Source organism: Rattus norvegicus, chromosome 10, assembly GCF_021556685.1.
Source record: "Rattus norvegicus strain SHRSP/BbbUtx chromosome 10, alternate assembly SHRSP_T2T, whole genome shotgun sequence".
NCBI classification, from domain to species: Eukaryota; Metazoa; Chordata; class Mammalia; order Rodentia; family Muridae; genus Rattus; species Rattus norvegicus.
The window spans coordinates 22598483-22626079 of record NC_141543.1 but is presented as its reverse complement, the minus strand read 5'-3'; the positions used below and the strand labels follow the sequence as shown (position 1 = coordinate 22626079).

The 27597-nt window shown below is 52.3% G+C and overlaps 1 protein-coding gene across 4 annotated transcripts in view; it reads left to right on the top strand.

Annotated features, from left to right (window-relative positions):
• Positions 1–3265: 3265 nt before the first annotated feature.
• The window catches only part of Ergic1 (endoplasmic reticulum-golgi intermediate compartment 1), a 95812-nt gene continuing 71480 nt past the window's right edge, over positions 3266–27597 (top strand). For 2 of the 4 annotated variants that reach the window (XM_087570235.1, XM_087570234.1), the window contains exon 1: positions 3279–3390. Coding sequence is in view for 2 of the 4 variants with exons in the window: in XM_087570233.1 (XP_087426359.1) it covers positions 9978–10066 (89 nt within the window). In the remaining 2 variants the exon portion in view is untranslated. 4 annotated transcript variants of the gene reach the window in all.

Here is a 27597-nt window from a genome sequence, read left to right as displayed (position 1 = left end):
ACCAGGGCAGCCTGAAGCTATCTTGCCACCGGTATAAGGACTTAGTACCCTTAGCTTCAGGCCTGGACCAAGCCATTTAAACAATGTCTCCAGGTCACCCAGCTAGAGACTTCTCTGACTCTAAAGGTGGTTCGTCCAGGCTGGTCAGTGTGACGGAGGAAGGAGAATGACAGTATATGTTCCTTGATGGCAATATAACTGATTAGCCACACTTCAGTGGCTTAAATGCTTGTTATAATACAGTTTCTAGGGGTCAGGATTTAGGAGCAAGTTAGCTGGGGAATTCTGGCTCGGGCTCCCCTTAGAGCTAGAGCTAAAGTGCGGGCCAGGCTGCAGCTCTGGGGTTTGACCTGGATTCAGTAAGCATCCCAGTGGGCTCCCTCACTTGGCTAGGAGGAGGAGCCCTCAGGTCTGCTGTGTGGACCCCTCTAAGAGAATGACAACTGACCGTCCTTAGGGCATGGCGCTGGGACTTCCCCAGAAGAGGCCTGTGATGCCTCTTGGAACCTAGATTCGCACCTACACTATCCTGTTGAGTTACACAGGCTAGACCTATTCACTATTCAAGAGGCCGGAGCTATTGGCAGATGAAGACCACTGGAGGGTGACCACCACAGGGTACCACAATATCAGCAGTTCCTAAATCCAACTGTTACCAGTTGCTGCCATGTTCAAAGAGGTCTAGAGCATTCCCACATCTTGGGGCACTTGTCTGATTTCTTCTGTTCCATCCCCCGAAGTCTCCTGGGTGGATTAACAGGAGATTGACAGTCCACTTTGCTTCTAGACCTCAAAAATCCCACAGAATCTCTTTGGTGACATGGCCAGTCCACTCCCATCCTCTCTGACCTCTGAGAAGACCACGTGACCATTCTGCTGTAGAAATGTGCCTCTATATGCATGGAGTCTCGGGGGGGGGTGGGACAGAATGGTGGCCTCCTTCAGGATGCTTCCACCCAAATTGGGGGTGCTGTTACTAGCTAGTTAATCCAATCCTGAGTCGTGTCAAGTTTTCCCAAGGAAAATCGTAGGACATTAGGTAATGGTGACTGGTGTATTCTCTGCGCAGTATTTGAGCACTCAAGTGATTTGGGCGGGACATGAGTGTTACCATTGAGTTCCAAGTGTTCAGCAACCCAAAACAACAGTTGTTCCAGTCAGATGGATGCTTATTTCCATCTAATAAAAACAGAGCCACTGAGTGATAAGACCTGGGTCCTTGGGGTTGGGGATTTAGCTCAGTTGTAGAGCGCTTGCCTAGCAAGCGCAAGGCTCTGGGTTCGGTCCCCAGCTCCGAAAAAAAAGAAAAGGAAAAAAAAAAAAAAAGACCTGGGTCCTTTGTGTCTTGTTGCTTTGTTCCATGCGGTTTCCATTTCATGGTCCAAGATAATGGCACCCACGTTCTAGGCAGGCAGCTGGATAAAGCGGCACAGAAGGCATAGAACATACATCCAGACTTCCTAAAGCCACCTTTTCCCTTCAGTTCAATAACTCAACTGCCCCGACATGCCTAGCTGCAAGGGAAGCTGTGGGATGCAAGTGTCTATGTGCCCATCTAAAAGTCGGGAGCCCTTTCTCTCTGTGTAAAAAATACCTACACCAGTCAGTCCTGTCTTTATTTACTGTGCTGGCCATTTGCCTTTGATCATGCCCAAGGACACAAGGTGCTTTGGGTGGTCTGCGCTGAAGTTAAGGATAGTCCCCAAGATGCCCAAAGAGCAGGTCTCTGGATCACCTTCTGGAAAGGGAATACATGAGATCAACTACCCACACCACACAACCTCTGTCTTGGGTTCATCTGTACCCAGTGGTTCCAGAAGGCATCGGGCTGCTTTTTCTTTCTGCTGCCCCCAGGCTCCAGAACAGGGTGAAACTTTCTCATTTCCCATAAGAGCATGGGGTGAGGGTGCTTGGTGGTTGAATGAATGAATGAATGAATGAGTGGCAGGGGCATGCAAATTGTCAAAGGGAAGAGAAACTAGCCGTGCTCCATCACTGCAGCCCCTAGATCTTCTGCCCATTCCAACCCTTCAGGAGACTAAAGAGCTGTTTCCATCTGTTTGTATGTCAGGACACTGCCCCCACGTCCTGCCTTTTGATCTTGGGCACTACTTTCCCCCCTAAGTTGTTGTCTTAAATCACCACTTTGAAGAAGGCAGCAGCAGCAGAACCCAGGGAAGTTCAGAAGTCTGATTTCCCCTACTTGGGCGTTCTATCTAATTGGCTTGTTCTTTGCTCCATTGCTCCCACTCAGCTCCCAGGCCTAGGAATGGTGCTACCCATGGACCACCCTACATCATCACTTAGGAACTAAGAAAACATCACATACAGGTCCTTAGGCTAACGCGGTGGAGTCAATTCTTCAACTGAGGTTTCCTCTTCCCAGGTATGTCAAGTTGACAACTAAGATCAGCCAATCACAAAAAGGCTAGAGTTCAGCCGCTTCCTCTTCTAGCCCAGCAAGTTGAGGGAGCTGTGTTTTCTGTACTTCAGTGTTTCTGAGAACAGAGGCTCCAGGGCAATTGGCGGTGCCATTTCTAACCATGCATACTCAGAGCCTCTGGCTAACCCTGCACGGATCTGACTTCAGGTGGGAAGATGCTCTTCGAATGGTTGACACCAACCCCAAATGCAAGATGATAAAAGCAGATAGTTAAGCCCAACCCTAACAGGTGAAGCTCTCACTAGATGTCAGGCTGTTCACTAAAGCAGAGGCCTAACTGTCTCCTTTGATACCTATGAAAAGCTGAAAAGCCGGGGATTTGCAGTAATGCAGATAAGAGAAAGGGGTGGTGGCAGACCCCAGGAGCCAGATGGCTTTTCCTAAGAAGCAAGGGATAGATGGGAGGTGGGTGGACTTTCTCAATCCAGGACTGCGATACCCATCCCCCAGCTTTAACCTTCACCCAGAGCTAGCACCAAGCAAGGACCCCCCAATATGCAGCTTTCTCTCTGAGCTTCACAACGCAATGGCTTTGCTTTAGAAGCACAAAACCCACAGCTAGAGACACAGGGATTTGCCCTGAGGCCCCACTTAGGCTAGGAAAAAAAAAGATCAGAGGCCAAAAGGAACCAAAGCGTGAGTCTTGGAGACCTGGGCTTGGGTAGCATCCCACCTCTCGGGCCTCCCCATCCGGCCGGCCCTCGGGCCCCTTTAACCGGGCAGCGGAAGGGGCGGCCAGGGGAGGCGGCGGCGCCCAATGGGCTGCGCGGAGCGTCACTTCCCGGCGGCGGGAGGCGAGTGGCGAGTGGCGAGTGTCGGGCCGGCTGGCGGGGGCGGGGCGGCCGAGGAGGCGTTGGCAGCGGGCTCGGACCCACGCGGCGCTGCGGCCCGCCTGGCCTGCAACGCTCCCACCGGCTCGGCGGCACGATGCCCTTTGACTTCAGGAGGTGAGTGAGGCCCCGGGCCCGAGGCCCTCTGCAGCCGGCGACGACCCCCGTTACGTGCAAACGCGACCCCGGTGCACGGTGCACGCCTCGGCAGGCCCTAGAGGCCCGCGGCCTTCCTCGGGGCTCGAGCCCTACCCCCACCCCTCGTGCAGCCCAGGCAAGCCCAAGCACTCTCATTGCACAGCGCGGGGTCCCCAGCTTGCCCCTGACATCTTGCATTCCCCTCCCCCAACCCAGGAACCAAATCTCGCAAACTACCAAATAAAAGGAGCTCAGGCATCCTGGGGCTTTCTCCCCAGTCTTCCCTAGTAGACCCTGTCCCGGATGACAGGTGGGGACCGCACGCCTGGCTTTGCCCGGTGGGATCTCAGGGCTGCAGCCCCATTCAGTCTGGCAGCAGCTGGAGAAGCTTAGTCCTTCAGAGCCTGAGAATCCTCTTCCTACCAGATGAGGAGGCCTGTCCCCCAAGTCGTGGGGACAGTGCGGGTAGAGAACGTTAGGATCTTGAGGTTCTGCAGAGGGGCCAGGCTGTCTGCAGGCACTACAGTGGGCGTCTTTGTAGGGTTCTTTGCTCCTGGAACACCATTGTACAGGGCCAGGCCTTCTGGAAGCCTGCCTGAGAAGGGCCTCCCCATCAGACATTCCCCTGAGATAAGAAGCTCTGAGATGCCCTGGGCTAGTGGGATGCTTTGGAGGAATAGGATTAGAATCCCGGCTGTGCTTTTCCACACAGCTGCTTAGTGTGTCCTCAATGTTAGAAATACAGGCTTGGGGTGCAGCCCCTCACTGCTCAGCTGGCTGAGCCCAGCAGGTGTCCGGGCGCGCTCAAAATATCGGTTTCGCCTCTTGCAAATTGGTACTAAAAATAAGGTCCCCACCTGAAAGACGGGGATCCTACAGCACCCCTGGCCCAGTCTCCACAGCCTGGAACTGGGAAGTAGGGCATCTATGAATGAGGGGCTCTGCCAGTGCTCTCCACAACCAGAAAACAGGTCTTCCTCCATTTGCCACAGTTTCCCTCCTCCTCCCCCTCTCACTGGTGTGTAGAACAGAGTGACAGTCAATCTAAAAGGGCCCAAGGTTCAGATCACGTTGTAGCATATGGGCGGCCTGGGGTCCAGGCCTAGAGAGGACATTGGTCTCAGACCTCTTAACCAGCCAAAGTGGTTTTTAGCTCATTCTGGACACTGGTACCATCCGGCAAACCAAGTTCCTGCCCACTTGAGGCAGTTCCATACCTGGACTCAGACAAGAGCATACGGACACAGGGCAGCTTTGAACCCATGGAGCTCCGTGCTGGCGTTCAGGAGCAAACCACATTACCACAGTGTGTCCACACAGAGAGAAAGGCAGTGGGCACATCCAGGTCCCCCAAACCTCCCATGGCTGTCTGTAAAGGTTCCTGACCCTCCTCTGTCCCCAAATGGTCCTGCAAGTCCTAGGGATTTTAAGTTTGTTAACAAAAATCACTGCTGTGGTTACTTAATCTTGTCAGCCCTGTCCCCTGTCTGCAGGCTGGGCAGATCTGGGTTCCAGTTGGAAGTTTGGGGACTGGGAGTAGGTGAGATGGGAAAAAAAATGGAAAACAGCTAGAGGCAGCTTTAGTCTTGGCAAGGCCTTCTTGCCACCAGCTGGTTTAAGGAGCACACAGCTCAGCTCTGGGTTGCTACTGCCCTGGGGCCTTCTGGATGTGTCTCAGGTCCTGAGTGACCCAGTGCCACGGGATCCTCACCAATGTCAGTTTAGAAAGTCCTTGCTCGAAGTCCCTCGTGCAGGGTGAACCGTGTGCCCAGCACATGTGTTCTCTTTCAGACTTTGTCATAACAGCTCCAGGACTCACTGAAGGAGGGCCCCACCATTCTACAGACCTTTCCCACATACAGAGCCACTCATCGGCTTGCATAGCGTTGTACCCGGTGTTTAGCCACCTGCCACTGTACTATCATTAGGGGATGGGTGGCAGAGAAGTGTGCATGTGTGCATTGGGGGGGTCACATGACTGGGTTTTGGGACTATCCACTGGACAAGCAAACGTGACATCCATCCCTTGGTTGCCGAAGAGAGTGAGCGAGTGAATCTTCCTTTTAAACCGTGGGGAGGGAGACTCCTCTGGCCGAAGCCCTTTGCGTGTATATAGGGTGTGTTTTCCTGACCATGACATGGGTGTGACCGGCATCCTCACCTGAGACCAGGTGGCATGCGGGACACAGCAAGCACAACCATGATCGTGCCCGTTCACTGAAGCTGCTCTGTCATTCGCGAATTATTATTCACAAATTATTGTGCGTCTTCACTTCCCTTTCATCAGTATCTGACCTCCCAAGGGCCAGGGCTTATATCCAGTTTTTATATAAGTGTCTGCAGCACGTAGACTGGTGCTTGGCCAGAGGTTCCCCTTGAGCACAACACACCTCTCCAGTTTGTCCAGTGCGGTGGCATATGGCAATTGCTGGTGGAGAATTCTGCATCCCTGGTGTCCCGTCTTTGGTGCTCGAAGGGGAGCCCAGGGCCTTGTGCATGCTAAGCAAGCGCACCACCACTGAGCTGTATCCCAGGGCCCTCTTATCCTTGAATTGGGCCTTTCTGAGTTTTAGGGGTTAAGGAAGGAGGCTGAGTCTTAGATGATTATTGTGTTTGCTTTGTTCCCGTTGAACGGTTGTCCTGATACTGATCATTAAACTTACAGAACTGGCTTTGTAACCTAGGTCCGGGGGGTGTTGTCCCCAGTTCCGGCTGGCTGGTGGCACATGCTACCTGTCACTCCAGAGGCTTTGACAGCCCTCCCTCCCCTGGAGCCTGAGCCCCTCCTTCAGTAAAGAGACAATGGCCAGCTCTGCCACGTGGCAGTCCATCCCCCATGTTGAAACCCCATGATCTGAGAGTGGTGCACCCTTCCCCTGGCTAGCTGTGCGCTCACTTCAAGAAGGGATGGGAACAGTGTGCTACTTCACTCAGAGGGCCACCTGTGGGTCGAGAGAGCTGTCCTGCTTTGCAGGGCCCAGGGATCCAATTCAGATGATGATTCGTGGGACCTAGTACAAAAATGCAAGTTCAGTTCTGTCGGGAAAGGGTAGAGTTTCAGTATGGAGACCTCTTTGAACAGGTGATTCTGTGTGACAGCACCGATCATTTGCCTGTGGTGTTAGCCCCATTGCCCCATTGTGACTTGGTTTGGCCTCCTTCACTGCTTACTCTAGCTTTCTAAAGATCTCCTCCCCTCAGGATACTTGAGCGGACCTTGCAAAGGCCTCTCTCTCTCTCTCTCTCTCTCTCTCTCTCTCTCTCTCTCTCTGTGTGTGTGTGTGTGTGTGTGTGTGTGTGTGTGTGTGTATGTATGTTTCCCTCTTTCATGTTTGCAGTGCTAGGAATGGAAGCCAGGACCTTGCACATGATAGGCAAGTGTTCTACCCCTGAGCCACCTCACCTCCCAGCGTGGCCCTCTTGAAGTTGGCTTGAGATTTTCCGCACCCTGCTTTCAGTCTCTAAATGAGTAACATTGATCTGAAAATTGTGTCTGGTTTCCTTAGTGCCTTCCCCAGTGGGCGCTGCAGAAAACTAAAGTCCCTTACTCCCTGTGGTAGGCTGAGCTGACCAACCACGGAGGCTCTGATGGTTCACTGTCAACTGAGAGAACAGCATGAATGCCTCCATGTCTACCTCCGCATTCCAGGAAGAGCCAGACCGATAGGTCCGCATACTTCATGGCATGTTTATAAAAATATTACGGGAAATTTAGACTGGAGGTGGAATGACCTGCAAAACCCCAGGGGTTTGAGTTTATTGAGCTTGTATTAGTGCTGGGCACTGTTGAGCGGCACGGCTGGAGTCTCACAGGGGTGATTTGTTCAACCCTTTCACACACACACACACACACACACACACACACACACACAGAGAGAGAGAGAGAGAGAGAGAGAGAGAGAGAGAGAGAGAGAGAGAGAGAGAGAGAGACAGGCCCCAAAGACATTAGTCATCCCACCTCAGTGAGCAGGTCTGAGGGCGACTGCAGGAGCTGGCACAACACTGCTGTTCACTTGTAGAGCAGCTCCTCTGCCCTGCAGGCAGGAAGTGCTCTCTCTCCTGGTCCCTAAATTCAGAGAGAAGCAAAACCTCCTGTGAGGATGCATCTCCTTCCTCCTTGCTAATCCTGACCCAGCGTGCTCCTCATGAATCTTCAAACTGTCCACAGCCACTCCATCCCTTCCTGTTTTCCCCCTTTCTTCTCTTCCTCTCTCTAATAATTGATTCCAGAATCTTCTAAAAATTCTTGCCAAAGTCCCCATCCCAAATGTAAATGTAACTTTTATTCACCAGATGTAATTGTCGTCTTGGAAGCTTACTGATAGAATAAACTCACCCTTTCTAGTTTTTTTTTTTTCTGAACTCTGGCTGGCTATTTCAGCTCAGCTGTTTAGGCCCAAACTGACTGATTCAGACTGGCCTCTCTCGGCTTCTGGCTGAATTGTTCTGTTTGGCCTTAAACCAGCTCTGGTGATCTGTTCTAATCTTCTGGGTCCTTCTCATTCTCTGGCTAGTAACTGTGTTCACGTGCTTGCCTGGAGCAGTCCCTCCTCTCAGGCTGTTTGGATTTCCTGACTCTGGTGAGGAAGGCATTTTGCCTGAGGTTTGCCTTGCACCTCTGAATCAGTGAGCCAGCACCTGGTTGCTCATGGGCATTGCTTGAAATTAGAACAGAGCTAGCGTGGGTCTGTGCTAAAGCCTTCCAGTGACTGATGCCAACCCTGAGGTGAGAAGGATTGCTCTAAGTTGGAAGAGTCACAGGGAAGTGGGCTAGAGCCCTCAGTGAACAGGGGATTGGAGGAGACCCGACAGGCAACCCTAGGGAGTAGAGTTCTGGCCCTACCTGTTTGACCTTAAGTAGTCTGTTTTTCTACTTCTACAGTAGCCAATAAAGAGAGTCAGTCTCGGAGTGTCTGTTTGTCTTTGTCTGTGTGTGTGTGTGTGTGTGTGTGTGTGTGTGTGTGTATCTGTGTCTATGTCTGCTGAGCATTATATACAGGGCTAGGCTGGTATTCTCCCACTGAGCTATACTGTCACCCTTATTATTCTGAGATAGGACTTGCTAAGTCATCCATACTGTCCTGGGATTTGAGATCCTCCTGCCTCAGCTCCCCAAGTAGTAGATTTGCAGGTGTGTGCCGCCTGTCCTTTCTGTTAATATCTTTGCTCTTGAAACTGAAATCTGAAGACCGGTCGCATCACAGCAAGCCTGGAGGCATACAGGGTCTCTCTCTGCCCATCCCGACTCTGCATCTGTGCTTTGACAACCCTTGGTGATGAGAGCCAGGCCGACTTCTCCAAAGCCCTCCTCCCCCGTGCCACTGATTGGACCTCATAGCTCTTCCAGCCTGTGTTCTCCCCTAATGCTTGACTGCCGTGCTGAAGCAACTGTGAGGTGCTCCACGGAAGGAACCAGGGTCCTGGTTCAGCCCAGTCGGTGCCGGATGTGCTGTCTAAGGAGCCGTGCTGTTGAGGGTCTGACACCATTTCTCAGAATACAATTTGGGCAGCCCAGCCCTAATTGATCTTTGAAGGAAGGGGTAATTAGCCTAATCATCTGTTGTCAGCTTGAGCTTGTAGGTCTATTAACCTAATTACATCGGTTATATATGTGGGAAGAGTACAGGATAGGCAGCCCTCCGGCACTCCCGAGTGCTTGTTCTGAAAGTTCATGGTCCACGGGGAAAGCAGGGGAAAAGCAGGAAGAAGCTCTACCAAAGTCACCTCGCGCACAGAGGCTGCTGTACTTATCTTGTTTCAGAGCCATGGAGATCGACCCCCTCCAGAAATTTTAGATCTCAAAGTAGGTCTTTCAAGGAGGCCCTTGGGACCGAGCACATCCAGGTGGCACAGGCTCCCTGTCCAGGAACACCAGCCGTCCTCCAGGAGCCTGCCTGAAACCTAGCTGGACAGGAAGCAAGGACTATCTGAAGGTTTGTCCAAACAGTGGGAGCCCTGCCCGAGATGAGAAGCCTGGCAGTAGCCAAACTTGTAACGAACTCACAGGCCTTATGTGTATGCATGCAGTTTTGTGCTTACGGTTGGAGCACCACCTAACCCAGAGGTCCTTAATATACGGCTCTCAGAGAACAGAAGGGTGGTTAGTGGGGGTCTGAGAAGTTCCGCATCAGCCCTGGGAAATGAAAACCCAGACAGTTCTAGCTGCTCCTCACCCCTGGCTGCTACATCGGGTGCCCGCCTGCCCGCCCACCCGCCTGCCACTCTGGAATCCCAGCAGCTCCTGCAGCCTCCCTTCTTGCTGCCATTCGAACAAGAGTCTTGGAAGTGATGCTGGTGTTTCTCACACGCTGAGCCAGTCACGCACATCACCGACATCCACACTAGTCCTGTGAGACAGACGCACGCAATAGTGCTTCGCTGTCTCTGCCTTACCTGCCTCTGTAATTACCACGCAGTAAAATCGACTCTTTTCTGGTGACTTCCGATGAAATAGAAGACCTGTTTATGAAGTCATAACCACCATATGGATGAAGAACAGATCCGGAACCCTAGTGAACTCTCATGCTGTTACTTTGTAGTCCGGTGGTGTTATTTTGAGTTAGGAAATGCAGATAGAATACCCAAGATCTGCCCTCCTGAGAGACTCGACAGCATTGTTAGCTGTGGGCACATGTCTGCAGCAGGTCTCCAGAAGGTAATCACAGTGTAACTGAAACTGTCAATTGAATAGCTCCATCCGTCCCCTCCCTGGTCCGTGGCAACCATCACTCACTTCTCTGAGCTTGCCCATTTTTGAGAGTTTATGGAGGGGAGTCACTCTGTATTTGCTCTGTGGCTGACTCCCAGCATTTAACATTAAATCCCTCTACATGGCATCCTTTTTTCAGTGCTGCATAGTACTCCTCTGTGTACTCACACCACCTTCTTATCTGCTCATCTCTTAGGGGACCATGAAGTTGTTCCCACAGCTTGGCTGTTGTGCTCAATCCTCAGTGAGATGTGCAGACTCTCACAGAACAGATATGTGCAGAATCATAAGATTCTGACTTAAACTTACGGGGGGGTGATAGATGCCAAGTTATGAGGTTGCTGGTTCTGGTGGTCTGTTTTTAGTTCCCATGGTGGTTATGCCATTGTTAGTCCCAGCAACCTGACTCCTTGCCCTCCCCAGCCTTTAGCACCTTTTATCTTTGGATGACATCATGCAAGGAGATGTGAGGTGAAACTCCAGGATTCATGTGGTATTTCCTTTCACAACCTCCGGGTACTTGTTTGTAACCGTGAACTTTTCCATTCACGCCACTCTGTTCCCTAAAAAATGACTCTGAGATTTTTTTTTATATGAATAAATGCCTAAGCTAATAGCCTTGAGCCTTTTCCTGACTAGCTCATAACCTAAATCCCTTTATTCTATTCTAAATTCTGCCAGGTCACTGTGACCATTGTCTTCTGTCTTGTCCTCTGAATCTTCTCTTGGCATGACTGTCCCTCTCCCAGAACCCCCTCCTCCTACTGGATGTCCCGCCCTCTAATCCTGCCTCAGCTCATTGGCCAATCAGCTTTATATTGACAGTTGAATCTTCCATACAGTGCTTAAGAGATTATCCCCACACCTGTTTGCCTCCAGCCCACTACTCAGACCTTTGAGTTGGGGTTGCACATGCTTTGGCTGTGGGGTCGAAGGATTCCCTGTATGTTTAGATATTGTCTCCCCGTCAGATCTTGAGGTTGGAGAACATTTTCTCCCATTACCTAGGATCTCCTTTCTTTCCAGTAACTGTTTCCTCTGCTGATTCCAGTTTTAGAATAGAAGTTGGGGCCCAGGGCTGGGAAGTAACTGGCCAGGCTCACAGCTACTGAGTTGTGTGCAAGACTAGAATACCAGGGTTGGGGATTTAACTCAGTGGCAAGTCCCTGGGTTTGGTCCCCAGCTCCAAAAAAAAAAAAGAAAAAAAGAAAAAAAGAAAAAAAGACTAGAATACCAGAGCCCAGCGCCTCACTGCAAGGATGTACTGCATTTCCAGATACCTTGAGTGCCCTGGTTCTCATGAGTCCTGGGGAGGCCTTGTCTGCTTCACTTCACACCAGAAGCTGTTAGTGCGTAGGAATTAGCTAAGTCGTCCCCAGAGAGCTTTTGGAGTACTGGTGTTGCTTGGCCCGCTCTGATGTTGTGCTGGGCCCCAGAGTCCATTCACGGTATACGGTGTCTGCAGATCTCCCAGGAATGTGACACAGAGTTTGGACCAGGATATTCTTCTCCATTGCAAATGCCCTAGAGGATGACTGGCTGCTCTGAGCTGCTCCAAGATCAGCCCTTCCCATGGGGCGGGTCTCTCGTGATGGCTCTCTCTTCTCATCGTTCAGTAGCTGGGGTACCCTCAACAACTGCAGGCTTTAGTGTTTCTCTTATAGATTAGGGTGCTCCTTCATTGCAGGGATTTGGTGAGGACTGGCTTAGCATCTGTTTATTCTCCTGGGGACAGTAGACCACAGTGGCGCAAGCGGGCACATGGCGCGTGACCATGGGAAGCAAGGTCCTGTCTCGGCAAGGCTAGTGATACACACTTGAGACTCCTGGGACAGGTTGGATCTGGAATCCCCTTTGCAGCAACCGTAGCTGACGTCAGTATGCTCGCCTGAGAGGAAGTATCACACTGAGATAATCCAAGAGCTGGCTGTGGCTAGCCAGAAAGTTGTGCCCGAGTGCAAAGGTGGCTTCAGTGTGTCTGTGTAGCCCTCACCGTGTAAGATCCCCAGATTCCTTCATCTTTCATGAGATGACAAAAAGCTTAAAATGATGTGCAGATGATCAGCTATAGACTACGGTTTTGTTTTTGTTAACCATCGTTGTAGGCCAAACAAGTCTCTGGCTAGTTATGCACAGTCCTGTATCCCACTTTCTGACCACTGTGACCAGCATGTGCTCACTGGATGAACAAGGACTTTGAGCAGAGCCCCTGGGACTCTTGGCCTGTGGCCACAGGGATACGTCAGGGTTCTGTTCCCGTGTGCTGGTCTAGATGAGGGCTGAGGCTGGCTCTTGAGCTCCCCTCTGAGCAGCACAGGAGGTTGAAGCCAAGGCTAGCCAGCCCTCTCCTGAGGGGTATACCCTTCCTCCACTTTGAGTACCATCAGTGTAGAGGCAGGGAGAAATTTTGTCCCTGCCGGCTTGAGAAAGGACTGTGGTTAAGATACCACAGGTGACGCAGCTGAGGTGCCCGTCTGTGATGTGAGAGCTGGCTTTTTCAGCAGCTCCGTACTCTGGAAGGTGTGTTATCGCTTTATTTTCTTGGGGTGACCCCACAGAAACCCCGATGGTGGTTGTTATCTTCTTGGTTGTGTTTATGGTTTGTTGCTATGGAAGCTGGGCGACGGGGGAGTGGTAGGCCAATGGTGAAGCTTGACTATTTCTTATCACTGTGGGCATCTTTGGGTAGGAAGTTACCATTGAGCATGTGCAATGGAGTCGCAGAGAAGACAGGACTTCCTGTGTGGGTTTGCAGAGTGCCTTCTAGAGGCTGAAGCAGCCAGGTGTGGGGAGTTCACTGGTCACTAGGGCCTACTGTGTGCCAAGTGTTCTGGGATCTGAGCCGAGGACAAGCCCCGGTGTCTGACCCTTCGGACTTGATTTTAGTCCTGACATTTTATTTCTCGTTTTAAAAAACTAAGTGAACTTTCAATTTTTTAAATATTTTTTTAAAGATTTATTTTATTTATCCCAAAATAAATTCCACGTATGTAAGTACACTGTTGCTGTCTTCAGACACACCTGAAGGGGACATCGGATCCCATTATGGATGGTTGTGAGCCACCATGTGGTTGCTGGGATTTGAACTCAGGACCTCTGGAAGAGCAGTCAGTGCCCTTAACCACTGAGCCATCTCTCCAGCCCGTGAACTTTCAATTTTGAACTAAGTCAGGTTTGCAAGAAGTCACAGATAAGGCAGAGCTGACCACTGTCGCTGTGGTGCACACTGCCCATTGCCACATGGGTCATTCCAGCTCGGGAAGTGACAATGGCAAGGGGCCAGTGTCCCTTCAGTGTTCAGTCTCCCATGCAGGCGTCCACGTGCCTTCATGCTGCAACTCCTGTCCCCGCTGGCTGAGGCCATTGCACAAGCCTTGGCTTTCATGACCTTGGCTGCCTCGAGAGCTCTCCAGGGGCCGTGCAACATATTTCCCTCCCAAGGCCTGCTGACCTTTCTCACCAGTAGACTGGGTTGTGCAGCAGGCTTTTCTGGGTCACCCTGTCAGGACACCAGAGCCGCACGACGTGCATTCTGACCTTTCACCCCTGCCCTTCTACCTTGTGGCTAATAGACATTCCGTGGGGAAGTGGAGCTCCAGTGCCAGGTTGCCCCCTCTGAGTCACATGGCAGCGGCCCCACAGCAGGGGGCAGCTGGATTACTTCCTAGCTGTGCAGATATGATGGCACAGGTGAGGGGGTTGTGAGGCACAGGCTCAGTTAGGACCTAACTTCCTCTCATCACAAGTCTGCAGGCTGCGCAGTTCTACCAGGGCTTAGAGTGGGGAGGAGCCAGTAACAAGGGTATTGGAACCAAGACTGGAGAAACCAGGAACGGCGACTCTGGGCCTGCGGTCTGAGCATTTGCAAGGCTGAGTCAGGAGGATTGCTCTAGGTGTGAGGTCAGCGCGGGCTATAGAGTAAGGCCCTGGCTCAAAACAAAGCAATCTGTAGCTGGGTCTTCGATTTAGCACTGGAAAGTGGTGTAAGGAGCATTTGAGACCTCAGCTCTTACAGAAAAACACCACCTTGAGGCATCACCGTGTGGGGACCCAGCCTCCTTCACGTGACTCTCTGGGAGCAAATTACCTCTGTCTTATCTTAAGCCGTAGCCACCACAAAGAACAGCCATGACCTGGTGCAGCAAAGCCCCATACATGGGACGCCCTAAGTTTCTTCGTCTGAACTTCCCCAGGTGTGCTCTCTGCACTGTCTGCTTTGTGCTTTCAGACTCAGTCTTCCCACCCAGCCCTGCCCCGCCTGGGGAACCACTACCCTCTATGGATATTAGGTTCCCCCAGCTACAGTTTGCTTCACTTCACCTAGCACGTCCTCCGTCCGGGTCTATTCTGGCCCTGGGCGGGATCTCTCTCTCTCTTTTTTCATGGCTGAATAATACTCCACCAGTGGTGGCTGCTCCATGTTGCCGCATTTGTGACTGGTGCTGCAGTCGGGCTAGCTCTCTGGGATTTCATTTCCTTTGGGTTTGCACAGAGAAGAGTTTGCTGGACCTGTGCTTGGTCTATTTTTGATCCCCTGTTTAACATAATGGCTGCGCCAGCCTGCACCCCCGACCCAGCTGTATACAATCATTCTCCAAACTCTCCCCAGCCTACACTTGCTGCACTTTCGGTTCAATGGCCGCCATGCAAATGGCCGTTCGGGGGCATTGAGGACTATTTTGGTTTGTATCGCCTCGACAGTTCATCGGCGCCAAACACCTTTTCCTTGTTTTCTTGGCCGTCTCACTCTGTTTTGAAAATGTGTGTATCTCAGATGCCCACCCACCTGCCTGCTTATCTGCCCTTTAAACCTTGGGTATTAACTCTAATCAGATACACAGTTCACGGGGCTGGAGAGGTGGCTCAGTGGTTAAGAGCACTGACTGCTCTTCCAGAGGTCCTGAGTTCAAATCCCAGCAACCACATGGTGGCTCGCAACCATCTGCAACACAATCTGATTCCCTCTCCTGGTGTGTTTGAGGAGAGTGACAGGGTACTCACTTTATAAAATAAATAAAATCTTTAAAAAAAAAAAGATACACAGTTTGCAAATGTTCCTCCCTGGTTATCAGCTACCTTTTCATTTTTCTCTCCTTTGCTGTGTAGATACTCTGAGTTCACTGTAGTCTTCTCCCTGTGTTTATTCTCTGTGACCTATTATCTTGTTTATTTGTCATTCTTGTAGCCTGATCTGATGGTACATAAGCCATGTCAATAAGCTATATTCTGCCAGGCGCTGGTGGTGCACAGTTTCAAGCCCAGCACCCAGGAGGCAGAGGCAGGAGAATTTTTTATGAATTTAAGGCCAGCTTGGTCTACAGAGAGAGTTCCAGGACAGCCAAGACTACATAGAAAAAAACCTGACTTAAGCCTCTCTTATCTCCGCACCCCACCCCCCAAAAAGTCATATTCCAAGCTAGTGATTTCTTCCAGGAGTTTTGCGGTTTCTGGCTTTACATTTAGGTCTTATGGTTTGTTTTTCTTTAATTCACATGATTTTCACATATAGAAGAAGACAGGCACACTATCTTACCCTTTTACACGTGTGCAGATTTCCCACCACCCTTTACTGAAGGGATTACCGACATCCCTTGTGTCCTTTCGATGCCCTTGTCAAGGTGAGTTGACCAGGTGTGATTGGTCTTCTTCCCATGAGGCCTGCGCGTTGGTTTTTATGTTGGAATCATTCTGATCTCATTACTATGGCTTTGTAGTATAGTTTTCTATCGTGGAGTAGATGTCTCCATCCCTGTTGTAGCGTCTGGAGTATGTTGTGACTTCATACAAGTCTTAGACGCTCTTCTGATTTCTGTGCAGTCTCAGGGTTCGTGTTACGACATCATGCCGTCTACCGTTAGAGGTGCCTTTGCTGCCCAATGTGAATGCCTTTTTTTTAAAAGATTTATTCATTTATTATATATAAGTACACTGTAGTTGTCTTCAGATACACTAGAAGAGGGCATCGGATCTCTCTACAGATGGTTGTGAGCCACCATGTGGTTGCTGGGAATTGAACTCATGACCTCTGGAAGAGCAGCCGGGTGCTCTTAACCACTGAGCCATCTCTCCAGCCCCGTGAATGCCTTTTATTTCCTACCCGGTGAGTCCACTGGTCCTGAGTGGCGGCAGTGTAGTTGGGTCTCATGGGAAAGCTGTGCTTCTGCATGAATCCTGTCAGCTGTGGAGTTTTCATAGATGACTCTCATGTGGGAGACCTTTCCCTCCCTCTGGGGTGACTGCTGTCCGAAGCTTGCTCTGCATCAGGATTGTGAGGGTCCCCTCTGCTGCTGTAATGTTTCCCCATCAGCTGCCATGGCAGAGCAGCCTGGCAGACCAGGGGTGAAGTGCCCGCCTCTTGGCCTCTCATGTGCATGCCGAGGATGTTTATGCTGCCTGCGTCCACCGTGTACACCAGCCCGTTACTTTCCTGTGGTTCCTCTGGTTAGGTATTAGGGTGACATCCACCTCATAAAAAGGTTTGTTAGGAATGAGTGCGCCCAGCCTTCTTCCTTTTTGGACGAGCTGAAATCCTGGCATCGGTTGGCTCTTTTTACAGAGACTTTAGCTTTGAAGCTGTCTGTGGGCCTTTTCTTCATTGGGAGGTTTATTTATTTAATCCAATTTCAGTATCCTTTATTCCTGGATTCTTACTGTAGACAGGGTGGCAGGCTTGTCGGAGGGCCTCCTGAGGGCTAGGAGGTAGTGTTGGGCTCCAAGGGCAGCATCTCCCCACCTCTGCCGCCAGGTTCAAGTACCACCTCCTCCTCCAGAAAGCCTTCCTCCCCGATCCTCCAGGGTGCTCAGCGTTCCTCCCCAACCCTGTGCCTCCCCAACCACATCGGCCTTCCCATCTCCCCAGCTCTGTGCATGTATCTCATAGGCCCTGCCACTTTCTCACTAGTGGGCTTCCAAGGCCGAGGCAGTGGCAGGCTTGTGCTGTCCTTAGTAGGACCTGGCCTAGAACCTTGCACACAATCAGGTGGTGGCCTCCAGGTGATGGGCTCAGCAGAGGCACGGGGACATTACAGTGGCAGCCATCTGCTTCAGGTCCCAGTGTATCTGCACCTCTCTCAGCCTCAGTGACGCTCCCAGGACTGCCGTGAGTATGGGGCGAGCTCTGTAATGACTTAGCATGGGGCCTGACTCCCTTGGGTGGTCATAACCTGTCCATTTCACGGGAAGCACCGGCACACCGGGCTGCTGGAGAGGACGGGCCAAGGGCAGACCCTCAGAGATGCGGCCTTTGCTGTCTGTCAGCTTCTTCTGGATGGGACTCAAGAAGCTTGGTGTCTTCATGCCACACAAGCTTGTTTCTTCCCCGTTAAGTCCCAGCAGAGTGGACGCTCTGCCTTCGTGGATACCCGGAGACCAGGTCCACTCATTCAGAGTATATGGGAAGTAGCCAGAGGGTAGGTCAGGGTGCCACTGTCCCCTGAGGGTAGGGAAGTGAGACCTGGCCATGTGCCCTGGAAGAGAAAAGATGCTGTCATCTCTGTCACCGTGACCGTCAGGGTCGTCCACCTCTTCCTTCCTGCCATCTTCATTATTTTGGGCACATTCTTCAACAGATGTGTTACTTATAATGTTTCTTCTCTTCTCTTCTCTTCTCTTCTCTTCTCTTCTCTTCTCTTCTCTCTCTCTCACCCTGGCTTGTCTTTGGAGTGATAATGTTTCTTTTTTTTTTTTTTTTTTTTTTGGTTCTTTTTTTTTGGAGCTGGGGACCGAACCCAGGGCCTTGCGCTTCCTAGGTAAGCGCTCTACCACTGAGCTAAATCCCCAGCCCCGATAATGTTTCTTTAAGTCAGTGTTTGAAATTAACACTTTGACGGAGGACAGGTGACTTTACACGTCATCAGAGCAGAGATGCAGAGTCACCTGCGCAGACACCGTCCCAGCTGCAGCAGGGTTTGGCGCCTGCCGAATCCGCTCGGTTTAAGAGGATCCACTGACCCTCCTCAGTCACTGGGTTTATTCCAAGACGCCCCAGTGCACACCCGAGCTGGCAGAGTACCATAACCCGCATGCCCTGCTTTCCTACTCATACGCATCTCTGATAGTTTAATTCATAAATTAGAGCCAGGAACTAAGAATAGAATAATGGTAATTGGGCACCGCACCGGAAGGACGTTACTGAGCACAGGCTCTTGTGAATCTTCCACACAGTCTGTCTGATAACTCAAGGAACAACTGATGCACTTGGCTCATAGGGCAGGAGTCTAGGCTCCTCCCGTGCTCTCAACTCCCTGCCTCTGGGGTCTGTCTACCCCACGTTAGAACATCACCAGGCTGTCCATCGAAAGCCCACTCACTGCTGGCCTGGCCAGAGGCACTGGGATTCCCACTCTGGGTAAGAGGTGAGTGTGGTGTGCCCGCCTTCCCTCTCTCCTTCCCTCCCTTCATTGGGGCTTCTGAGAAGCTAGGACTGCTTCCCCCATCAGCTGTTCCAGCAGGCAGGAGGATGGATGAGTGGGTGTTTTCCACGCAAGGCCTGAAAAAGGAAGGAGCAGGTGGTGCTAAGAGAGAGCCAACAGTGACAGTGACGCGGTTTGCTAGGCCTCTTCCTCAGATGCGCTCTCCCTGGCAGCCTCCGTGGGCTCCTTTGGGCTGTCTGGCGCCCCTTCCCTCCTCTCCCCCACCTTGCCCGGCGCTGGAGACCGCTGCACTGTTACTTGGACAGTGGTTCGCTTTTCGGTGCAGCTGACCCCCGCCTGCCTAGTGGAGAGCAAACCCGAGCACACAGCCGTGCCCACCTGCTTACGGGGACCTGGGCTCTGCACCTCCAGCCCTGTAGGTGTAGAAGGGAAGGGGGAAGGAGGAGAAGCTGGCAACCTCCATGACTGAACCCCGCGGCCCCCCACTGTGAGGGCCACCTCCCTCCCTCATCAGGGATCAATTGGGTACTTTATGGTCTCTCTACTTAGACCAGGTTCCTCAATTTCTCCTAAGGTGTAAACATGGGGCCCCCCTGAGGAATAGAGGAGCCAGTTACTCAGGCCCTCACTGTACCTTCAGTCCACAGGCTCCCTTTGAAATGTCCCAGGAGTCCTCAGAGTCTGAATAAGGGAAGTCAGGAAGGAGACGACCCCTCACTGTCCACACACACAGCCCTGCTTGAGGTTGGGGCTTCCTTGTAACAGGAGGAAACAGAGGCTCAGAGACGTCAGAAGCTTGGCCCAGAGCCACACAGCTGGTAAAGCCGTAGAGCCAAGCCGTAAGGCAATGCTCTGTGAACCCCAGCTTTGGGCTAGACCACCTGACCTAGAAGTCCCTGTTGCCGGGTTGGGAACTCAGTAGTTGCATTAGTAATCCCGCAGCTGCCCGGAGGCTGTGCTGCCCCCAGAGGGTCTGCTCCAATTGACCTGGGAATCTACACCTTTCCCAACTCACTGTGGAAGTTCTTGGTGCCTGGAGTTAGGAGCCCTGAGCTGGGACCACCAACCTTTCAGTCCTCAGACTCAAAAGCAGCCAGTGGGACTTGAGAGTTTCCAAAGGCCTTCAGAGGCAATATGGAGTCTCCACAGAGAAGGACATTGAGGCCCCAGGGGAGGGTGAGTGGCAGTTTGGAGTCACACAGCTGGAAAGAGTGGTCACAGAAGCACAGCTTTTCCTCCAGCGGATGACGTAGGAGGATGACATAGCTATGTTGCTGAGTGCACAGTGCCACTGTTTCCTGAGCCGTGTATCAGAACATGGCTTTATGCCGGCCACCTCTGCCCAGCCGTGATCTAGGGAAGTGTCGAGACAGACTGAAGGGGAACACAGTGGTCAGCGGCTGATGTGTGTACCTCAAGTCAGGCTGGGGGCCATGTGCTGGCTGCTAGGGGTTTACTCTTGGGTGCTAACAACAGCCCAATCTCAGAGGTAAGGACATTGAGGTGACAAAGCCAGCAAGCGGTAGAGCTGAGAGTCTCCCCCAGAGCCCATGGAAGTAGAAGCACCCACTTGCAGATGCTTGCTGACTCCTAAGCCCTCAGACCCCCCAGTGACAGACAGGCTGTAGGTTGTGACTCCTATGTTTCAGGAAGATGGACGGGAACAGCACGGTGACAGCAGTGTCATCATCCAGTGCACACATGGAGTTGCTGGTAACAGGGTCACCCGTCGCTGTGCTTGGGTCTCACTCTAAGCCAGTGTAGGCTGAAGGTGCCTCTTGGCCGTTTCCTTGACTGAGAACGCTGGGTGGAGACTTGCCACGCACAGCTCCTGCACTGGTGGGAATCAGCCAGTACGGGAGCCTGAGACGGGGTGCGCCGAGCCAGCTCTTGGTTTTGGAGTGAGGGAGCTAAGTTCTTGTCCAGATTCATCAGCGAACTGGTGGCAGCTCTGTCCTTCCACACCTGCAAAACTAGGTCAAACTGGAGGCCAAGTGGTTTGTCACATATGAGTTAACCCTGAGTCAGAGAAGGTGTAAGAAAGTTTGCCACCTGTGCCAGGTCCCTCACCGTTGGGGCCACAGTGCACGTCAGTCACCTCTGCCTGCTCCCTCACGCCCTGAGCGTGATGAGTCAGCCATCCAGGAGTCTCTGCTGAGATAGCTGGGCAGAAAGCTTGGAGAGATAGGGGTGGGGAGAACCCAGGGCTTCGCGTGGGCCTGGGTCCCATCTCTGCACCCCACTTGCAGCGTCTCCTTGGGCCCCTCACTATACTCTGAACAGGTTTCCTGGGCTGCAGGAAGGGCTGTTTGCAGAGTGCAGAAGCTGACTGAGCTTTGCCCTCCTGTGGCTTCTAAGTCAAAGTCAGGATTGTTATATCTTCTTGTGAAACTTCCAGATAGACTTGATCTTCTCGCAGGATGCAAACCAGGGACCCCAGGCTTGTATCAATAAAGGAAATTGGCTTAAATGCATGCATATGGAAATATCTCCCATAATAGCTTTGATGTCTCACGCTTGTGGGAAAGTGAGCCTTGCTGGCCACTAACTACAAGGTAGTCAGTAGCCAAGGCCGGATCTTCCAGCTCTCACATGCTCTGAGTCTTCCCCCAAACACACACACACACACACACACACACACACACACACACACACACACGGGCACACATGGGCAAACACGGGCACACACGCGCGCGCGCACACACACACGTCTGAGCTCAAGTGCACACACACTTCCTTGCATCCTGATGGGCTGGTTTATGGAGGTGACAGAACCTAGGTGAAACAGACAGACAGGTGAGGCTGGCAAAGCTCTAGCACTCTGAAAGTAAGGAGGTGTAGTGGCTGGGGACAGCCCAGGACTGAGACAGCAGAGCCTGTGGTCAGTTCAGAGATCTTAGGTGCTGCAAAGGTCTTTCTGGAATGTCAGAACTGTCACTGAATCAAACTGAATCTACGAGGATTGTCGGGAGCCTGGATGTCTGAGACAGACTCTGGGTAAAAGTGTTTTGCTCTATGACTCAAGGCGAGTTATCTAAGTTCCTGTGTCCCCCTTTTCTCCGTTGTCAAACAAGCATTGTAGGTCATTAATGGGTGATGCTTAGCGCTGAGTGTCAACAGCTAACTGTGAGTCCACCAGAAACAGAAGGTTTCCACTCTGCTTCAGCGCTAAGAACGCAATCCAGGCCCTCAGGCATGCTGGCACTCTTCCAAAACCCCTGCTGGGGACCGAAAGGGTACTCCCAAGGTTCCTGGTGGGAGTATCTGAGACTGCCTGGAGCCTTGTGTGACCATGTTCGTTTCTTGGTAGCTGAACCAGCTGAAGAAGAGTGGCCGAAACCTCTGATTATTGTCACCATTTGATGGCTGGGGATGTGAGGATGGGGTGTGGGATTGTGTTTTGTGCCTCTACTTTGAGTGCCATGCTTAGAAGTGCAGCAGTGGGAAAGGCACAAGGGAATGAGGGAGGCGGCTTCTGATTTTCTAGAACATAGGCATGGTCTGCTCTGGTGTCCTTAGGCAGAGATTAGCCTGCAGGACCTGCATTCATTCTGTCAGCTGTTATTAAATCAAAGCAGTGACATAGCGTCTAGCACAGCCACCACCTTAGAAGGGACAACAGGGACTAGGCTGGGCTGGAGGTGTATGTCTCTGTGGAAGGAGTCAGTGGCTATCTGTGGGGAAAATAATACACACTAGTCACTTAAGTCCTCAGAGTGCCCAGTGTCAGGGACCACTCTGTCTTGACCATCATTGGGTCCTGGGGTCTAGGGACTTGCCAGAGGGCACTGAAGACACTGAAGACTGTGACAGAGCTATGGAGTGAGTGTACAAGCCCTGTCCTGTCCCTGCTGAGGATGGACCTTCCTTCTGGGGACACTGGAGTTTCCATGAGATAAGACTTGGGAGTCACCCAGCCTTGCATCCAGCCGTGACCGACAGTCAGCATAGGGGGTCTCGGTCATTATGGTTTTGCCCAGTTATTTCTGTATCTGGACCTTCATGCAGGCTTCTGTATGATACTGTGGTCTTGTGGGTAAAGGGTTCAGCTATCCTGTTGAAATTTCCCCACTACCCTGTGGCAATGGCTTAGCAAAGAGGGGTTCCATCTGAGGGTGGGGACCTCACGGGGAGCCACCAAATGTCCTACAAGTACTTATGTGCATCTATGTGTGTACACAGGCATAGGAGTATGTACATATGTGAAGTTATGTGCTTGTGCCCATCTGTGCCTCAGTGGTCTCACCGCTGAGGCTTCCCGGTGTGGATCATGAGACCTGGGCTTCATGTCTCCTTTCACCTGGAGTGCCCCGTTGCTGTTATTCAGATAATTGCACGGAAACCATGTGATGTGCAGAGTCCCACAGGGCCAGCTGCCGTGATAACATGATTGGCCTCAGGGTCTCCTCTTGCTTCAGGGAGAAGCTTGCAAAGAAGTCCTGGCCTCAGCCCCCTGGCTGGCTTTTGATGTCTCCCTGTACTGCCTGGGTTCCAGGGACCAGAAGCCAGCCAGAGGCATCAGCCTAGAGGTGTCTCACAGAGTGAGTCAGGTCAGCCTGGACTAGAGTCTCTTATCTCAAGAGCCAGAACCAGCTGAACATGGTGGGGAAGGTCTGTAAGCAGCAGCATTTGCGAAGGTCAGGAGTTCAAGGTCATCCTAGGTTATATAGCAGGTTCCAGGCCAGCCTGGACTACCTGAGACACTGTCTCAGCAACAACAGCAACAGTCCCTATCCCCATCTAATAGCGCCGCCATGGGCTCCAGGCCCAACATGGAGGTATAGCATGGTGCAGCAGCAAGCTTAAACTCTGGATCCCCCCAGGGCCCGAGGCCCTGCGGTCTGCCTGGCTGGGGCCTAGTCCTTTACTTCTCTGTCTTCCTTAAACTTCCTGGCTTGGAAATGGAGAGAGGCCTGGGTCCTCCCTCTCAGGGGCACTGAAAAATCCAGGCCAGGCTCATGTGTGCCTGGTGTGTTGGAAGCACTCAGCCATTGATTGTTGATGTCTGAACAGCTATCGAAGAAACAATAGCCAAAGCCCAGGAGCATAACTTCATAATGGTTTCCCCGCCTCCTTTAAATGATTACCATAGGTGGGATGTTGCTGGAGTCAGACTTGCTCAAGCCCCCTCCCCGCCAGAGAAAAGCTAACTTCCGAGGGGTCACTTCACCGCTGGACACCTGGCCACTAGGGCTCCTGAAATGAACCCTTTTGTAAATACCTGGGGTATTTCCCCTATTGGACAAGGCCACTATGAGGCTGACTGTCCTTGTGGGGCGGACACAGTGTGAGTGTTACAGGTCACTGCATCAGCCCCACACCCCTAAAGCGCTGTTTCCCAGATTCTAGAGTGTGAGTGGGAACAGAAGACAGTAAGGGTAGGAGAAGAGGACATGCCCCTGCCTCTGCACATTCATGCTCTCCATCCCATTCCCCAGGCTTCTGCACAGGTGCCTCGGCTGGGCCAAAAATTCAGTGCAAATCAAATTTTCTAAGCCAACCTCAATCCCAGCCACATATCGCTGGTCAGTTTTTCACTCACACGTTGACAGCTGCATGGTGTGCCACTGACCAGGCAGAGGATGGGTGTCCACCTGACCTCCATGGACGTGGTGCTCACCCTCGTGAAGCTTGCTTTCCACGGGAGTCCGTGACCAAAAGTTTTCTAGCAAGAATGCCCAGCGGACCCTAAGGGTGTTTAGCTTTAACTTTGTTCAGGATTCTAGAAGGTTCTCCCATGATCTTCATTCTGAGACCTGAATGATAAACAGAGCTGGTTTGGTGCTGGAGCAGGAAGGTCCAGGCTGCTTTGGAGGACTGCGTGGTGGGTGAGTAGATCCCTGAGGTCTGGGAAGGAGCCTGCCCTCCATGCTTCAGATAGCCAGGCCCCGCTGTCTGCAGACCGGGGATTCTCGGCGCGGGTGCCTGCACAGCCTCAGCTAGAACACCAACCCATCAGGCTGGCAGCAGCTGGCGCTGGCAGCGGCCAGCCTGTCTGCCAAGCTCTCTCTTTGATTCACATTTTCCACATTGAGAGATGTTTTGAAAACCTTGACCTTCAATTCATCACATGTCTCTTATTAAACTGTAAGTCACGTCCAGCCAGTTAATGAAAAGACAATGGGCGGGTGACTCAGTGCATGGCATCTTGGCAGGAGCTCGCCCAAGCGCTCGAGCCACAGAAGACCTGACCTAGTGATACCCGCGTCTCTGGGCAGACAGTGTGAGTGTGGCAAGGGCTGCAGTAAGGCTGGAGAAGTGGGGACGTGCCAAGCATGCAGCAGGGCCCAGGCAGGTAGATCGGCACCCGACTCACAAGAAGCAGAGCCCAGCTGGGAGGGTGGGGAGGAGTCACACATGCGCTCTTACATTTGACCGGAAGAGAAGCAAGCAGTTGATGCGTAGGGGGGTCAACGAGGTGGGGGTTTTTTGGAAGCGAGGTGCGTAGATTGGTGTGATTGGGAGTCAGGGAGAAGAGACGGCATCGTGACATTGCAGTGTCTGTCCCCAGTGAGCACTGGGAGGTGGGAGGGCAGTGAGGGACGGAATAGGCAGCTGAGGTGGATCTTCACATGCCGGTCACTCAGTGGAAGCCATAGAAGGTTCCAGAACAGGTGTCATTCTGAGGAAGGTAGGAGCAGCTTCGTGGAGGAACCCATCGGTGTGGAAGGAAGTAGCTGAAGGCCTGCTGGCATTGGTGGACACAGATCTAAGATGGCGGAAGATGTGCGCTCTCTAGCCTCGTTCATGGCGGCGAAGCAGAGAACTAAGTGAATTCTAGCTTGCCTCCTTGTCCTCACACCTCACTACTTCCTCTCACCAGGAGGGGAAGCAGTCGGCCTCCCTCGGGGGTGTGGCAAGAGGGAAGTGCTACACTTAGGAAACGTTAGAGGAGCACTGGGTGTGCAGACAGCTCTAGGTGAGTGTCACCAAGGGCCAGAGAGCCCACGCGGGGGACACCTCAACTGGGAAACTTAAAAGTAGTGTTGCCCCCCGCCCCCGCCCCCGAGGGGCTGTAGACTTTAGGGCCACCTTGGCATATGCCCATACCCATTCACACTCTACGTGTTGCCTCTTGCGTTGGTGAGCAAGGGAGCCTACAGGGGCTTCAGTTTGCTTGTTGTGAAAGGGGATGGAGGCCAGTGCCTGCTTCACGGTGCTGTATCAGAGATGATGCGGCTCGCTTGATGCCGGAGAAGGTCTTGGTGATGGGCTTGGCTGGGGTCGATCACATTCACATCCTGGAAGATCCAGGTTGTTGCCACCTCCACAGTAGAAGCATCATTTCCTGTCTAGTGCTTTCAGGAAGATGCCTCTCTTTCTGTCACTTCCTTGTAGAGACTCTGGACCGGAGACTCCTCCCCTCCCCTTGTCCCTGTAAGTCTTGAACTGTTGGCCAGACTTGTGGTAGTAGGGAATGGTCACAGCCTGGGTTCCACCCCTTCCTGGCTGTGGGAAGTGGTGTAGGTCCGTCATCACTGGGACTTCGTTCTCATCTGCAACAATGGGCTAACAGTGGGGTCCCTTAGCCCAGTCATTGCGTGAGGGCAGAACAGTGTAGCACGCATGAACTACCTCATGCTCATCTCCAGGACCGGAAGCCTCTTGTAGTGTCCTCCTAGGCAGAAGAGGATCCTGGAGGGAGGGGGTCACACAAGAGTCACAGGTACAGGACTGAGTATCCCAGGCTCTGAGCACCGAGTGGGCTGCAAATATCCCAGTCAAGTAGTCCAGGGTTGTAGTAGGTGACAGGGCCAACCCAGCCCAGAAGCAGAAATGGCTGTCCACCCCGGCTGGCCAATGTGTGCACTGGTCAACGTTTGTTATCTTAGCCTTTTTCACACCTTGTGAACACGGTAGCAGCAATCTCTACTGTCCAAGGGTAGAAGCTGTTGGAGGCATTAGACAGGGGCTATTTGTCAGTGGCCTGGAGGCATACCCAGGGAGCCTCTCTGGTCCTCTTGTCCATACTCTCCCTTATAGCTTCCTGGGCTGCAAGGGCTGGGAGTCAGTGTGTCGCCTCCATAGAAGGCTATGCACCACACCAGAGAATCAGAGCATGGCTAGCATCTAGGCATACCCCAAGTTCTCTGTACCCTGCATCCCCTCCATACCCCTGCTAGGGTCACAGCGGGGCCGATCCCTGTAAATACCAGTCCACTTACATGTGCATTTTTCCTCTATGATCTTCCTGTTTTGATGAGACACAGCCTTTGGCCGCACAGGTTCCCTAGGGGACTGCGGTCCTGAGGCCCAGCCCTAGCCAGTCATTCAGGAATTCTGCTTCCTGGCGCCCCACACCCTGCACATTCCACCGAGCCTAGCGCCTCCTGCTCTGAGTGAATGGGGTCTGCCTTCCCCATTCCCACGGTTCCCATGGCCACTTCCTTATCGCCCTCTCCAGCTGACTGAAAAAGGCCACATTCCAGGGCAAAATTAGGCTCACCCTCCTTTTTATTTTCCTCCAGCGGGCTGGAGGAGGGCTTGGTAGAGATAGACTGGAGCTGGAGCCCACTTGTACGAGGAACAGACTTGCTGCTTGGCGTATCCCCTGAATCTAACACTTGGTTTCTTGGATCATTTGAGGAATGCACTGGGCTCCTGCTGTATACCAGGCACGGCCCCAGGCACTGGGCTTACAAACAGTGGAGCTCTACAATGTGTCGTGGGTAGGGCCCACAGCTGCTGGGGTTGGGGATGGGGCTGATTTCATTTGCTCCACACTATAGCTTCAGCTGATGCCTAGATGTTGCTGGTTGCTTCTGAGGGGTCACTTGGTGATGTTTTCAGGGCGTCTACTTGTTTGTGCAGTGCTGGGGATGGAACCCAGAGCCTTCGCATGTGTGCTGTATGACTGAGCATGTATGCATCTCCAGAGTGCAGAATGGGGGTTACTTTAAGAGTCTCCCTTCCTTCTTGCCCAGGCAGCGTAGGGCCACACCTGACACCGACGCTATGCTCTTCAAATACCGCAGACTTCAGAACCATGGGCCAGGTAGACCTCTCGCCAGAAGTTACCCAATTCTGTTAGCCACAGAAGGTGAACCAAGAGGAGCACACACCTGACAGCACCCAACAAACCCAGGCCGGGAACATTCCAGAAGC